Consider the following 15,048-nt stretch of genomic DNA (forward strand, 5'->3'; position numbering starts at 1 on the left):
AAAAATTTTGGAAGAAATACTTGCTATTGCAATGCAATCTTCTTCTTTCAATGGTTTCATATATATGTTTGTGAAGATTAATCCGTTTCATTTTTTTTCCTTTTATTAGTACATACATACTCATGAATTTAGTGACCCAAACGTTTATAGTATAAGCTAATTAACTTGAACCATTTAAGGGAAAACAAATTCTTATCATTTTGGTACATAAATCAAACTCTTAACTAAAGGTCTTTAACTATAGGTAGTAGGGATCTAAAACCAATTTGACACTAGCCTATCTTAGCTCAGCAGCCTATAGGCAAAGAAGATAACAGTCTGCACCTTCTTTCTAATTTTTCCTTTCATATTTGTTTGGCCTCTGCTCTTTCTTTTTACATCTTGATTTCTGTTTCTCTATCTTATGATAAAAGAAATATATATATATATATATATATATATATATATATATATATATTTATAAAGAAGGCAGAGAAATGGTAAAAGAAAAGATGAAAAACTGAATAAACCTCTGTTAATATAATATAATAAATGAAACATGGATCCTAAAGAGTTCAATTAGATTAGATATGTAAAGAAATAATAGCTAGGTCCGTAATAATGGATAGAGGAAATTGAAAGAATAACATGGGAGCAACACTACACTTGTTAGAATGGCCAACCACAGATAGGCACATAATTCTTCGCTGCTGCTACGAGCAAAACATTTGGCTGACAGGAGCGACCAATGTCCTCCCCAGAGGCGAATTAAGCAGCAGCCAAGAAGACGGCCGTTACCGTTAGGTGAAAGGTCAGATTGTGAAGCTCTAAAGTAACTCATGGGGCTAGTTTTTAACTCTTCCTTCATACTCATACACCTCTATAAATGCAAGCCTTTCCCAAGTGCTTCTTCACCTACAAGTTTTGGTCTCTTAGGTTTCTTTAAAAGCAGTAATGGGTTTTCCCTTCGTTTATTTTCTCTTGATATTTTCTTTCCTCAAATCATTTCTCCTGTAATTATAATTACGTTACTGTTACATACTTACAAATATTATGAAAAGATTCGAGCTGAGACATTGCTCCGTCTTCTAAAATTTTTGTCTTGAATTTTCATCTCTGTATACGAATATCTCATTTGGGTTTGCATTCTTAACTGCACCTACCCCTTTGGTTATACAAAATATCTTCAGGCATAATTTCATCCAAAAATCGTATTGCTTTTTTGTAGCTGCATTTGGTTTGGATTATCCGTTCATTTTCCCATTAAAAGCAATTTCACATTAATCTCAAACAATGTTGAAAGGTGTCAATCCCAATTTCATCAATTTCGCAGAGCAGCAACTCATCTCAGGGCTTAATCTTACTCAGCGGGCTCAATATAACAATGCCATCGATGAGGCAATCTACGGCTCTGATGAATTCCGCATGTACGCTTACAAGATCAAGCGCTGCACGAGAATGCGTAGCCACGACTGGACCGAGTGCCCCTACGCCCACCGTGGCGAGAAGGCTCAGCGCCGAGACCCTCGCAAGGTGCCCTACACCGCCATTGCCTGCCCTGCCTTCCGCAACGGAAGATGCCAGAAAGGCGACGCCTGCGAGTTCGCTCACGGGGTGTTCGAGTACTGGCTACACCCTGCCAGGTATCGTACGCGTGCATGCAATGCCGGGACGTTTTGCCAACGCAAGGTTTGTTTCTTTGCCCATACACCTGACCAGCTCAGGGCCGAGAGCAAATGCAAGTGCCCTTTTGCATACAAGGGAAGGATGAACGGTGGAGATGAGCTGCTGATGGGGATTGGATCAGGTGGAGGAGAGGGCTCCACCTCAATACAGGCACATGATTTTTCAGTGCCTTTCGCATCAACGGTGAACAGGGATTGCTGCAGCTTCGAAGGGTTTTCGGATTTCTTGAGGAGGTTGAGGGCATTCAAGATCAGGGAAGAAGAGGAAAGGGCGATGAGGAATGGTGGTGGGTTTGAGGTGTCGGATTCGGATTTGCCACATCTTGACTGGATTTCAGAGTTGGTGAAATAAATGCGAGGGAGAAAGCTGAAAAAGATCGAAGATGCTTTTGGGAGTGAATAGAGTTTTATTTAACTAATTAATGCACTGCCGTTTTATGTACGTAAAGATTGTTCAATGTGTGTGTTTGTCTTGAGTTCCTTTAAGTTTGAATGATTTTCCTTTTTCTATTTTGCTTTTCCTTTTGTACTCTTGAATCAAAGAGTTAAGTAATTAATTAATACCGTTGTTATATATGTTCATGTATCATGTGTGCTCCTGGCCTAAATGACTCATTATCCATTGATTGAAGTTAATTATTAGTACTAAAACTATATGCAACCTAATTATTTAAAATAATACCTGCCAACATTCAATTTATCTCGCAATCTAGCAAATATATATCTAACATTCAATTTAATATCAACACAAATAAGAATTAAGCAATAATGATACAAAAATAAAACACAAAAATACAAAAAAGTACAATAAAACAACAAAAAGAGACTATTCAATATGAAGATTACATTATGATCTTTGATATTTGAATAATTTAGTTACAAAGAAGCAACAATATAAGTAAAATAAGCCAATGTTTAGTCCAAAGCTTTTAAAATTGAGTCTTAATAATTTCCTCTTAAAAAGGAAACTAAATCCAATGAAATCTCATAATTAAAATTTTCCCTTAAGGGGACCCTCCAATAATAATTACTTGAGATTTTACTTTTGAAAGTTTAGTGTTGAAGGTGAATGAAAAATGTAGGTTTAATGATAACAATGAAATTTAATCACAACGCTAAAAATTGTTTTCTAAAGATGATTGTGAATTTATTTTTATGTTTGAGAACACGTATATAAGAGAGCGGATTTGGATTTTTGGGATTTGGTATATAAATTGTGAGAATGAAATGTACACATTATATGAAAATTAGTTAAGATTTAATATATTTATGTATTTCAAAGGGGATAAAAAGATGGATTTCAAATTCATTAATTTCTGTAGGTATTTTGAATTTACCACTAAGTAGGGATTCAACAAATTTATAACTTTAAAATAATCATGAAAATCATATTTTTACATGTGTTTTATCACACAATTTATAATAAATTTGAAATTAAAATCTTTTTCTTTCAAATTCAAGTTACCAAATGCAATATATTTGTGGATTACATAATTTAATTAATATAAATATTCAGCAAGAGAAAATTTAACTATAACAAATATTTTACGAATTATTCTTTGAATAAAGATTGAGATGATTGCATATATAGGTGGATTGATTTAGGTATTAATATATATATATATATACACACAGAATGACCTTAATTTCATGCACTGACCATACCAAATTTAATTTCTTATAAAATTGAAGTATCTAAATATAGTATATTTCATTATACTAGTTTGATGTGATTTTAAGTAGTCTGTATAGTATCAATGGGTTGATCAGTCGGAGTGTATCTAGAAGAAATTTTGCTACACAACAACTGGGAGTTTGTAATACTATCCAAATGCTGTTATGTTATAGGGCCAAATATTATAGTATTGACCAAATTAATTAACAAGGCTTTAAAGATTTCATGTCCAAAAAGGCAATTGCTGTCACGTATTTAATGTGTATGGGGAACATTTGACCACACAAGGGCTTAAAGGTTCCATGGGGCTTGCACTGTAATGTTTCAAGTCAGGTTAATTGTTTACCAAATCTGGCCATTTATCTTCCTCCAACAACCAGGACTTGGGACAGATATATTGGCTCAACTTCGTGTTCTGGCGAGCCACACAGAAATTTTATTGTTGTAAGTTAAAACTAGGACGACTTTTTTTTAGGTTCCGAAATTCTCAAAGAGTTAATGCTGCTGCCTTTTTTTAAGTGGGTAGCTTGCTGGATGTTACTGTGCAGTTGTCAACCAGTCAAGGCAAACCAGATGCCACTAAGAGTCTTCAGTCAACGAAAAACTTTAGACTCGAAATGACAGGTTCAATGACTGGATTAATAAAATACCATTTTTTTTTTTTAAAAAAAAGAAGGACTTTGGGTACTCTTTCTTCATCAATCTTGTGAAAAACGAAAACTCTTTGCGATATTAATGTTTTCTATATTAATGTCATTTATTTTCTTTTTTTTTCATTTAAAATGGATTTGGGTAATTAATTAGTTCTGAACATAGGAAATAATTAGAGGTACAACGGCAAACGCCAATGCATGCTGATTCCGCCTCTGTGAAGTTTTCTATTAAGACCATTTCTTTTCCAGTTATATAATTTGTAAGTTTCTGTCTCACTCCATGTTCTGTAAAGAGAAGAAATCCAGGGAAAAGATTCAGGGTTACATCCCTGGAGTGAGGGCATGCACTACAATTGTCTGCCACTCACCTGTTGCTTTCCCTGGGAATAGAGTCAATTGAAAATATATATGTGATCATTAGATGTCAAGATGGAAGTCATTTTAGTTTTACTTCATATTGTGATTTGAGCGACCAATCTCAACCATTTAAGGAAGAAAACAAGTTCCTTTCACATTTTAATCACATGCTGACATTCATCAAGTCCAACTTTGCGGAATCCTTTCAGCAGATTTCAGCAAATAGGGCAATGGGAATTTGTGCTTGTTCAATCCAAGACTTGATTAATATGTGGGACGGACCATTTAGTGTGAAGTTGAAATGTAGGCAAAGTTTTCAAATTTTATGCAACTTTTTGCTATATATATATATATAGCAAATTTAATAAAAAAATGATTTCTAATGTTTTCTCTCTTCAGGATTTAATTAATCGAGTAATCATATGCTGATTTCTCAACGATCAACAAATAATTAAAATCATATTATAACTAATTAATCCCCAATAATCATATGTAGCACTTCACTAGTATTTGTTCTTATCATCCAAATTTAATTAGTTAGTGATATTTTTGTTAGTGAATGCAAAAGAAGTATGAACAAACTATATTCTTTTTATGAAAGTTGAACAAACCATATATATAGTCCACATCCCCTCCCCTCCCATTGGCTACACGTTTATAAAAAGGGGAAAAGAAGAAACAGATGATTAACACAAACGTTGTTCAATTAAAAAAAAAAACATAAACGTTGTTCTTTTTTTTTTTTTTTGAAAATTCAGTATATATTCAAAACAGAGGGAACCAATAGTTCACCTTTTAGGCTAGGAAACAAAACAAGATTCAGGTCTGTTACTTTCACATTTGAAGTAACATCCCTGAACCAATAGTTCGTACGTTTTTTTTTTAGCAAGAAGAAGTGACGCATCCAAAGAGGAGAAAACATTGCAACAAATAGTACCATATACAGGGACATAATGATCATTAGCTTCTCTGAGTCAAGCAATTATTGGCGAAAACACCCTGAATCTTCTCACCCATGTTATCCAGCATGCGGAAGTAGGCGGATCTCCATGATCTCTTAAACAGCAAAGGACCGGCAACACTCCAAAATGCAATAATAAATCCCAGTGCCATACTGGCAGAGAACCAAAACCAATCCACTTCAAACCCATCTCCTGTTTTCTCTCTGTTTTCAGCACCAGGTATAACAGCATTTATGCTGCAGTTATCTGTGAGTGGAGGTCCACAAAGATCGTTTCCAGCAAAATTTGATGCATCAAAACTTTGGAGTTGAGTGCTCAATGGGATTTTACCAGTCAATTTGTTGTAAGCCACGTTCAAATAACTCAGGAAAGTCAAATTTGATATGCTTGAAGGAATTGCACCCGACAGTTGGTTGAAAGAAAAGTCAACGGATTCCAATGTCCCCATTTTGCCAATTGTCTCGGGAATCCGTCCGGTCAAAAGATTTGTAGACAGGTTAAGAGACCTCAAACCCAAAAGACCAGTAATTTCCACAGGAATTTCACCAGATAAATTGTTGTCTGAAAGGTCCATGCTTGTGACAAGTCGAAGGGTGCTACTATATTCAAGCAATATTCCCTTGATCACCACTAAAGTTGTCTCTATGGAGTTTTTAAAATGACCAAAAGCATAAGAAATGGGGTCACTTGAGTTCCGTTTACTGGCCATGGCACTGAAATTAGTGAAACATTTTGGTATGTTTCCAGATAGATTGTTATGTGCCAGGTCTAAAATTGTAAGATAACTAAGAGCACAGAGCGTATGAGGAATGTCACCTTGAAAATTATTTGCACGAAGGCCAACAATCATGATCTTTGACAGCTTTTCGCCAATCCAACTGGGTATGCTCCCCTCAAATTTATTTTCACTGAGGTCAAGAGCCAACAACGACGAACAATTTTGCAGCGACAGTGGCAAAACTCCAGAAATGTTGTTCTTGCGTAGGTGCAAAGACTGAAGAAGGCTTAAAGAACCCATGGACCTTGGGAGGCTACCACTTAGATTATTGTTTTTAAAGTCTATGGAAATCAAGTTTGGCGAATTCATCCAACAGTCTGGAATTGGTCCTGATAAATGATTGTCCGCCAAACGAAGATTTCCCAAGTTCTTTGGTTCCTCCATGTTGCAACACAAGAAGGGAGAAATGGGCCCTGAAAAAGAATTGTTTGAAAGATCTAGGGTGCCTACATTCGAGGGCAAACAGGGTAAGGAACCCTCAAAGAAATTAGAATTCAGATCAATAGATGAAGGATAACCAAGAGGAGGAATTGTGCTGAGTATCCCTGGAACTCTCCCTTGGATTTGATTGTGAGAAAGATTCATATAAAAGAACTGAGAAGACAAATTCCAAAACCAGTCGGGAAGAGTATCAACAATCCCTGCAACAGATATGTCCAGAAACACAAAATCCTTTTGGAAGCGAAGCCAGCGGGGAAAGCTTGGCCCTAAATTCCACGATGACAAAGCTATAACCCCAAGTTGGAAAGGGGGAATCCAACCAGGACTTGCTTTCAAACTCAATCGATTTCCGGAAGCCTGAAGTAACCTCAATCTGGTGACATTCGAAAAGTGAACCTCAGAAACGACACCGTGTAACGAATTTTGACCAATCCATAAAACTTCCAATTCTCTAAGCTGTCCAAGCCATTCAGGAAAAGTCCCGTTCAATTGATTTTCAGATAGATCCACTGCTCTCAAGGATGTAAGTAATCTTAATGAGTCTGGCATCGGACCAGAAATAGAATTTCTTGCCATGTAAAGGTCATGTAGATTTTTGAATCGACCAAGTTGATTGGTAAGATGACCGGAAAGTTCACATTTAGCCAGAAACAAGGACTCAAGTCCATCGGAGAGGCATCCTGACAGAGATTGTAAGACTTCTGATACGTCTTGACTCAATTTGATACCAGACAGAACGAGACTTCTCAAGCTGCAAAGGCTTCCCAAGGATCTTAACGCTGCTCCTTCAAGATTACTGTATCCAAAATCGAGGCTTATGGCCGAAGTCAAGTTTCCAACATCCTCTGAGATTCTGCCTTGCAAGTTATTGGATCCAAGATCGAGGTCCTGAAGATGGTTGAAACCGTACATCCAATTGGGTATTGATGAATTGAACTGGTTACTTGCTAAGCTGAGATATCTAAGAGAGCTCATGTTTCTTAGACCATCTGGGAAATGACCTTGAAAACTATTAAGACTGAGATCAAGTGAAACCAAGGAATTAAGTTCAAAAATCCAGCTATAAATGAAGGAGTTGCTAAATTCATTGTAGGAAAGATCAAGAGTGCCCAGAGATGAAAAATTAACATTTTTCAGTGGAGGAACAGGATCAAGTTGGCAATGTGATAGGCGTAAGACAATCAAGGAAGGGAGCGCATTTGTCACCTGTAACCAGTCAGAGGCTTTGCTGAGACTTATGCCACTCAAATCAAGGTGTTGCAGCTGCGCAAGACTGGTAAGCCATTGAAGATTCTCTGCATACAGAAATACAGATAAAAGATCATGGAGATCAAGATACTGCAGCTTTGTGAGGTTTCCAAGTTGAGGAGGGATCAGTCCCTCAAATCCAGCTGTAGAGAGGTTGAGATATCTTAGATTCTGCAAGGAGCCAAGGAATCCAGGAATTTGTCCTCCAAAATTGTTGCCACTCAGGTCCAAGTACTGCAAATGCTTCAAGTCGAGCAAAGAGGTATTTATCTTACCACTCAATCTTGAACGCTCGAAAGCCTTGCCTGGAACGAGAACATCATCATTAGGATCATGGATATTTCCGAGATGAAGCTCAAGGACGTGACCAGTTAAGTTGTCACATACCACTCCCGTCCAGTCACAACAATCCCCCCCATTGCTCCAAGAGGCAAGCCGGGATGAATTATCCGTCAGGTCTTGTGTGAACCTCAGAAGAGCTTGTCTCTCACTTTCAAGGCAAGCAGCTTCCGAGATTGCATCGCAAAAGCAAGAAATAACGAGAACAACGAGACTGAGCAACTCTGATAAACCAATAGTTCCAACTTTCTTAGAACTGTCCATGATCATGCAACACTCGTACAAAACGAAGAAAGTGGAGTTGGTGGATTTGGCTTCTTAAAGCTATTTATGTAGTACCAGGTGCTGGATCCGGCCCGCATGAAGGGTTCAGTAAGGAAGAGTGATAGGACACTTTCATCTTCTACTTTATTTTTATTGTTATGCCTATATATAAAATCTTACTTGGTCAATACTCTTGTGAAAAGTGGAAAATGCATTCGCTAACATTCCACAGCTGATTTTCTTTGTGTTACTTTTAGTAGAAGTAACTATTTCAGTGATTGACAATACTGCCTTTCATTTCTTTAATGGTAAAAGCCTCTGTTAAAAAAAGTATAGTTTTGCATCCAGAAAGAAAAAAAATAGTATATATTACTATTTTTTCTTTGAAATTTTCCTCGGTCAACTCTTGTGTCCAATTTTCCACATTGACGAGAGACATTTAATAGAATGTAATTTTCTTTTTGACTTTTGTCTTTAATGGATGCACCATCACATATTTTCTCCATTGTTACCATAATTTTTTTTGAAAGACTTCTTTTTTATCATCATTACTTTGTATGAAAATGTTCTTAATTATAGAGGGGGAACAAGTCACAGTCATAGCTCCAATTTTCCTGGCGTCTCTAGCGTTCAATCAGAGTTTTCCTGCAGTATTGATAGGCAAAAACTTGAGATACCTCGATGGAAAGAGATAGTCAGGTAAATTAAGTACATTTAAATTATCCAAAAATTTAAACATAAAACTGTAAAAATTTCCAATTAAAATGTCTTTTCCAAATATGCAAATATATATACATATTTCAATTGGTGTTTACCTAGTCCCTTAATCAAAATTTTCCCTAGCTGCAAGGTCACTAATTAATGTTTAAATAAACATAGAATAAGCCAAACCTAAGCCTGGAAATGCTAATACATATGACTTGGAAAAATATATATAAAAATAATATATTTGTGAAGAATATCTTCGTTTTATAATCTGGCACATATAGAAGATTCGATTATTATATATTTAATAAAGGTGAGGCCTAAAGTTGACTAAATGCCGTAGACCGACGCTGTTCACTATAGTCTAAATACTATTCTATTCTTTATCATATATATATATATATATATATATATATAAATATATCATGGAAAGACTTCTTTTTGGTCTTTGTCATTGTGGTCCAATTTGTCCGTCACTAAGAGATTTGGTGATCAGTGCTTGTTTTTTTGAGAGCCAGTCAACGAGACACCCTCTAATGAATCCTTATCCTATTCCCTCCATTTTTTTTTTGTCTAATAATTCCATTATTTTTAATCAAAAGTTTATAAGTGTACGTGGAAATCGGTTATTAATTTCTTATATAATTCGTCCTCACTTGGGTTGATGAGAAATGCGAGTGGAAGTCCTAGGTACAAGCTTAAATAATGCTTGTACAAAAACAAAAACAAAAAAAAAAGGGAAAATGCATTTACTACCTTCTATCTGAACATTTATTACATGTAACGATATTTTAGTACTGTTTACTATAAAATAAGCCAAGATGCTCGACAAATATCTAGTGAATGTATGAATCTAGCGACCATTAGTAGCAACTGCCCTGATTTTGTGCTCCATTCTGTCCAGTATGCGAAAATAAGCAAATCGCCATGACTTATTGAACAGCAAAGGACCCATGACAATCCAGAAGCCCACAACAAAACCGAGAGGCATACTTACATAAAACCAAAACCATTCCACTTCAAATCCATCAGCTTTTCTCCCTCTAGTTTTGTTAGCAGGTGTTGTGGCATCTGGGCTGCAAATATCCAACAGTGGAGGCCCGCAGAGATTATTTCCCTCATAGCTGGAAATGTTGAAGCTCTGGAGTTGAGTGCTTGATGGGATTTTTCCAGTCAGGTTGTTGTGTGACAAGTTCAAGTAACTCAAGAATGTTAAAGCTGACATGCCTGGAGGGATTTCACCGCTAATTTGGTTCCATGATAAGTCAATAGATTCTAGTAACCTCATATTGCCTATATCCTTGGGAATCATTCCTGTCAAATGGTTGTTGGACAAGTTCATGAACCGCAAGCCCAAAAGATTTGCTATTTCTGCTGGGATCTCACCAGATAAGTTGTTGTCTGAAAGGTCTATGCTTGTTACCAGTTGGAGAATGCTGCCATATTCAAGCAATATCCCTTTGATCATCAATAGCATGGTCTCCAAGGAGGTGCCAAAGTGACCAAAAGCATAAGAAATAGGGTCACTTGAATTCTGTGTTGCAGCCATGGCGCTGAAGTTCTTGAAACATTTCGGTATGCTTCCTGAGAGATTGTTGTGTGCGAGGTCCAGGATTGCCAAGTAACTCAGAGCACACAATTTATCAGGAATCTGACCTTCAAAACTATTTGAACGGAGGCTGACAATAATGATATCGGAGAGCCGCTCACCCATCCAAGCAGGAATATTTCCCACAAAATTATTTTCACCAAGGTCAATAGCCAACAACTTAGTGCAATTTTGCAGGGATGAGGGCAAAACTCCGGAAAGGTTATTCTTGCCAAGGTGCAATGACTGAAGAAGGCTCAATGACCCTATGGAGCTTGGAATATTACCAGATAGATTATTGTTTTTTAAATCTATCGAAACCAAGTTTGGCCAATTCATCCAGCAATCAGGAATTTTTCCTGATAGATGGTTGTCCGCCATGTGAAGAATTTCCAACCACTTTGGTTCGTCCATTTTGCAACACAACAAGGGAGAAACAGGTCCTGAAAATGAATTGTTCGAAAGATCAAGTGTATTTACCTTGGAGGACAAACAGGGTAATGGACCATCAAAGTAATTAGAATTAAGATCAATATATACAGGAACACCAAGAAGAGGAGAAGAGGCAATGAATTCAGGAACTTTCCCATAGATTTGGTTGTGAGAGAGATTCAAAGAAAAAAACATGGTAGACAAATTCCAAAACCAGTTGGGAATGGTGTCTATAATTCCTGTAACAGAGATGTCCAAATAAACAAAGTCCTTTTGGTATCTAAGCCAGGAAGGAAATTTTGGACCTAAATACCATGACGAGAAACCCATAAGCCCAAGATGGAAAGGGGGAACCCATTGAGGACTTACCTTCAAAACTAAAGGGTTTCCAGACGCGTGAAATAAGCGCAATCTGGTGAGATTAGCGAAGTGAATTTCAGTAACCGCACCCTCTAACAGATTGCGACTCAACCATAATTTTTCCATTTTCCAAAGCTGTCCTATTGATTCAGGAAAAGTTCCATTCACTCGATTTCGAGACAGGTCCAATGTCCTTAATGATGCAAGAAATCCTAGTGATACTGGTATTGGACCAGAAATTGAATTCCTGGACAGAGACAGGTCTGCCAAAATTTTGAATTCTAGTAGTTGATCAGTCAAATGGCCAGAAAGTTCACATCTATCTAAATATAGAGACTCTAGTCTATCTGAAAGGCATCCTGATGATAAAGCTTCTAAGACTTCTGATAAGTCATGACTCAATTTGAGACCTGAGAGATCGATCTTCTTCAAACTGCAAAGACTTCCCATGGATCGTGGTACGACTCCTTCAAGTTCATTGTCTGACAGGTAAAGTGTAGCGACAGAGGTCAAGTTTCCAAAGTCATTAGAGATGGGACCATGCAAATTATTGGAGCCAAGGTTTAGGAATTCGAGACTCCTGAAACCATACAACCAAGTGGGTATTGAAGAATTGAATTTGTTCCAATATAGATTGAGATATCTAAGAGAGCTGAAGTTTCGGAGACCATCGGGCAGTGGGCCTTCAAAATTATTATGACTGAGATCAAGGGATACCAGAGACTTAAGCCTAAAAATCCAAGAAGGAATCAAAGGGTTGCTAAATGAATTGGAAGAAAGATCAAGTATGAAGAGAGATGAGAAATTAAAATTAGTTTGTGGAGGAAGATGATCAAGTTGACAACCTGATAAGTGAAGTTCTACCAAAGAAGGGAGTGCATTTGTCACCTGAAACCAATCTGAGGCTCTGCTGAGATCTACACGGCTCAGATCGAGGTGTTGCAGCTTCACAAGATTGGAAAGCCATTGAAGATTTTCAACATAGAGAAGAGATGACAAATCATGGAGATCAAGAAAGCGGAGATTGGTGAGATTTCCAAGTTGAGGTGGAATCAGTCCCCCAAATCCAGCAGCAGAGAGATTGAGATATCTTAGTGACTGCATGGAACTGAGGAACTTGGGAATTATTCCTCCAAAATTACTGCCACTGAGGTCCAAGTACCTCAAATGCTTTAAATCCAGCAAAGAAGGATTAACCTTGCCACCAAACCATACCTTTGCATAGGCCTCACTTGGAATGTAAAATCCTTTATAAGGATCTAAAGGATTTCTCAGGCGAAGCTCAAGCACATGGCCATTTGAGTTATCACATACAACTCCAGTCCAATCGCAACAGTTCAAATTATTGCCCCAAGATGCAAGTCGACCTGAAGGATCTGAAAGGTCTTGCTTGAATTCCAGAAGAGCTTGTCTCTCGATCTCGTGGCAGGTCACATTCGTGTTTGCAGCGCAAAAGTTTTGAACAGTAGATGCAAGGATGAGCAGAACGAAGAAAACGGATGCGACAACTCTCAAGGAACCAACCATGATCATGCAACAAGGGCTCAGAATGTATAAACTGAGAGGATCAGTTGTTGATGAACCATGGAACATGGCAGTGATAGGTGCTGTTATATAACAACTGATGCTGGGTCCAAATTGTATAATCCAAACTACAGTTTACGTCACGACAGCAACTCTGATTTTCCTTTCAACATTTTTCATCTCTTCAATCAAAAGTGCGTCATTGGAAGATGTGGTTTGTCAATTTTTTTCTACTCAGCCTAAATTTCTCTTCCTAGAATTATTTTTTGGTCAATGCTTGATAAGACTATAATCAAGTGTTTCCTCGAACATTATTAATTTAGGCATATCGGCCTCAGTAAAACAAGTTAAGGTGTCCACATTTGAAACTTAAAATATCAAATGTTGCAGACCTCCGACCAAAAACTTTTTTAAAAAAAGTTCACAATTCAAAACCAATTGAGGTCCAAAATTTAATTTATTGATGGTTTTGATTTTCATGGCATAATATTCAATATTATGATGGAAACAAAGAAAGATTTGTCGCTCTCAGTTCAATTTATAATCAATGTTTTTATAAGACTTGTTATGTCGAAAGTCGAAACATGAGCTATAAAATGCCACGTAAAAGTCTTACTCAAGGGACGGAGTTTGCTAATTGTTGTTGGGAGCCAAAGACGAAGAGAAATAGTGTATAAAATATAAATAGTTAAATATCATATACAAGATTAATAATTTTTTTTATATAATCAGGATTGTTTAAATACTAAATAATTAAAGATAATTTTTTTAAATTAAATATAAAACGTAAAGTACATAAAAAATATATTCAAGATAATTTCTTCTTATATAATAAGAATTAATAAAATAAATGATATATTGGTGAAATTTTAAGCAACAACCAATACAACTCATATTTGAAAATTACATAATTATTTTTTTTATTTTAAAAACTAAAATCATTAAAAATAAAATTCACATAAAGAGAAAAAAAAAGAACATGGCAAGTAGAAGAATATGCTTGATGGTTTGTACAAATTTGGAAAAAAAAATTTAAAGAAACTTAAAACATATGAGTCAATAGAATAAAATTGAAAAAATAAACAAATATAAATAATAATAATATGAATAGAAAAAAGAAAATAAAAAAATTTTACTTCTTTGTAATTTCACAATGAAAGACAAAAAAGAAAAAAAAAGAGAAAAAGAAAAAAAGGAAAGATGTGTGGAGAATCTTAAAAGAGTTAGAGAAAAATTTAAGAAATAGGGTAAAATTAAAAGAAATTTGTGGAGTTATATTATTATTATTTATTTATATTAATTATTTAATAAAAAATTATTTTAAATTATCATTAAATATATATAATATAAAAAATTTTAAAATTTTTGAAAAGACCACGACCCCGTCACTATGGGTATGGGACACTCCACCCCTACCCGAACGAAACGGCGAATTATATATTTTTAGCAGGTTCTTCACTCTTGCAAGAATATTTGGATAATGAGAAAATTTTTGACTTCAGCGAAGTTGAGTCAATGGAAGGAATTCCAAATTCCATGAAATGATGATGCTTCCCAAGTATTTTCCGTCTTAGAAAATCACAGACCAGACTCAAATTACGTATTCAAAGTAAATAAAATGATTTATGCCTTCTTTCTTGTGCTTATTTAAGAGTTTAAAAACTAATCTCGTTTTTAGTGTGGCACAACACAAGCGATTGACACTTTACCAAAAACTCTTGCCTGCGTTTCAAAGCAATTCAGCAATTTTTAGTCCAATAATACTCTGCAAGTAATATTATTGGACTAAACTATGGAATTCCATTCCATATACAAGGTGTCAAGTGAAAATGTCTACAAGACTACAACTGCTAAAGAGACGAGGATAGAGAACGGGGGCAACAATCTAAAACTAACAAGTTGGTAACCCTGAAGCCTTGGTCATTTGCATCAGTTTCCAAGAATATCCAGAAAAGGATACTTGTTGAGGGTGATTCATCGACATATATACTATATAAAATCATTGATAAATCACTCCTCAACACCATCGTTTTTATTATATTTAAGTATTAAACTTGT

General features: G+C 36.0%; 3 protein-coding genes across 3 annotated transcripts; 1 reads left to right on the forward strand and 2 right to left on the reverse strand.

Moving 5' to 3' along the window:
- Window positions 1–1,212: 1,212 nt before the first annotated feature.
- PEI1 (Zinc finger C-x8-C-x5-C-x3-H type family protein) lies at window positions 1,213–2,022 on the forward strand. The gene has a single exon (XM_007038206.3). The coding sequence runs from the start codon at window positions 1,273–1,275 to the stop codon at window positions 2,014–2,016; it is 744 nt and encodes a 247-aa protein (XP_007038268.1). The 5' UTR covers window positions 1,213–1,272; the 3' UTR covers window positions 2,017–2,022.
- A 2,900-nt stretch (window positions 2,023–4,922) lies between these two features.
- LOC18605284 (receptor-like protein EIX2) lies at window positions 4,923–8,419 on the reverse strand. Its single transcript, XM_018116927.2, has one exon. The coding sequence runs from the start codon at window positions 8,385–8,387 to the stop codon at window positions 5,310–5,312; it is 3,078 nt and encodes a 1,025-aa protein (XP_017972416.2). The 5' UTR covers window positions 8,388–8,419; the 3' UTR covers window positions 4,923–5,309.
- Window positions 8,420–9,837: 1,418 nt separating this feature from the next.
- LOC18605285 (receptor-like protein EIX2) lies at window positions 9,838–12,999 on the reverse strand. The gene has a single exon (XM_018117222.2). It carries the CDS (start codon window positions 12,997–12,999, stop codon window positions 9,940–9,942), a length of 3,060 nt encoding a protein of 1,019 aa, XP_017972711.2. The 3' UTR covers window positions 9,838–9,939.
- Between the last annotated feature and the right edge of the window lie 2,049 nt (window positions 13,000–15,048).

Source organism: Theobroma cacao, chromosome 3 (genome assembly GCF_053813885.1).
Source record: "Theobroma cacao isolate CCN51 chromosome 3, ASM5381388v1, whole genome shotgun sequence".
Lineage (NCBI taxonomy): Eukaryota > Viridiplantae > Streptophyta > Magnoliopsida > Malvales > Malvaceae > Theobroma > Theobroma cacao.

Excerpts from the sequence above, each read along its gene's own strand:
- PEI1 (XM_007038206.3), top strand. The coding sequence starts at position 1,273 with ATGTTGAAAGGTGTCAATCCCAATTTCATCAATTTCGCAGAGCAGCAA.
- LOC18605284 (XM_018116927.2), bottom strand. The coding sequence starts at position 8,387 with ATGATCATGGACAGTTCTAAGAAAGTTGGAACTATTGGTTTATCAGAG.
- LOC18605285 (XM_018117222.2), bottom strand. The coding sequence starts at position 12,999 with ATGATCATGGTTGGTTCCTTGAGAGTTGTCGCATCCGTTTTCTTCGTT.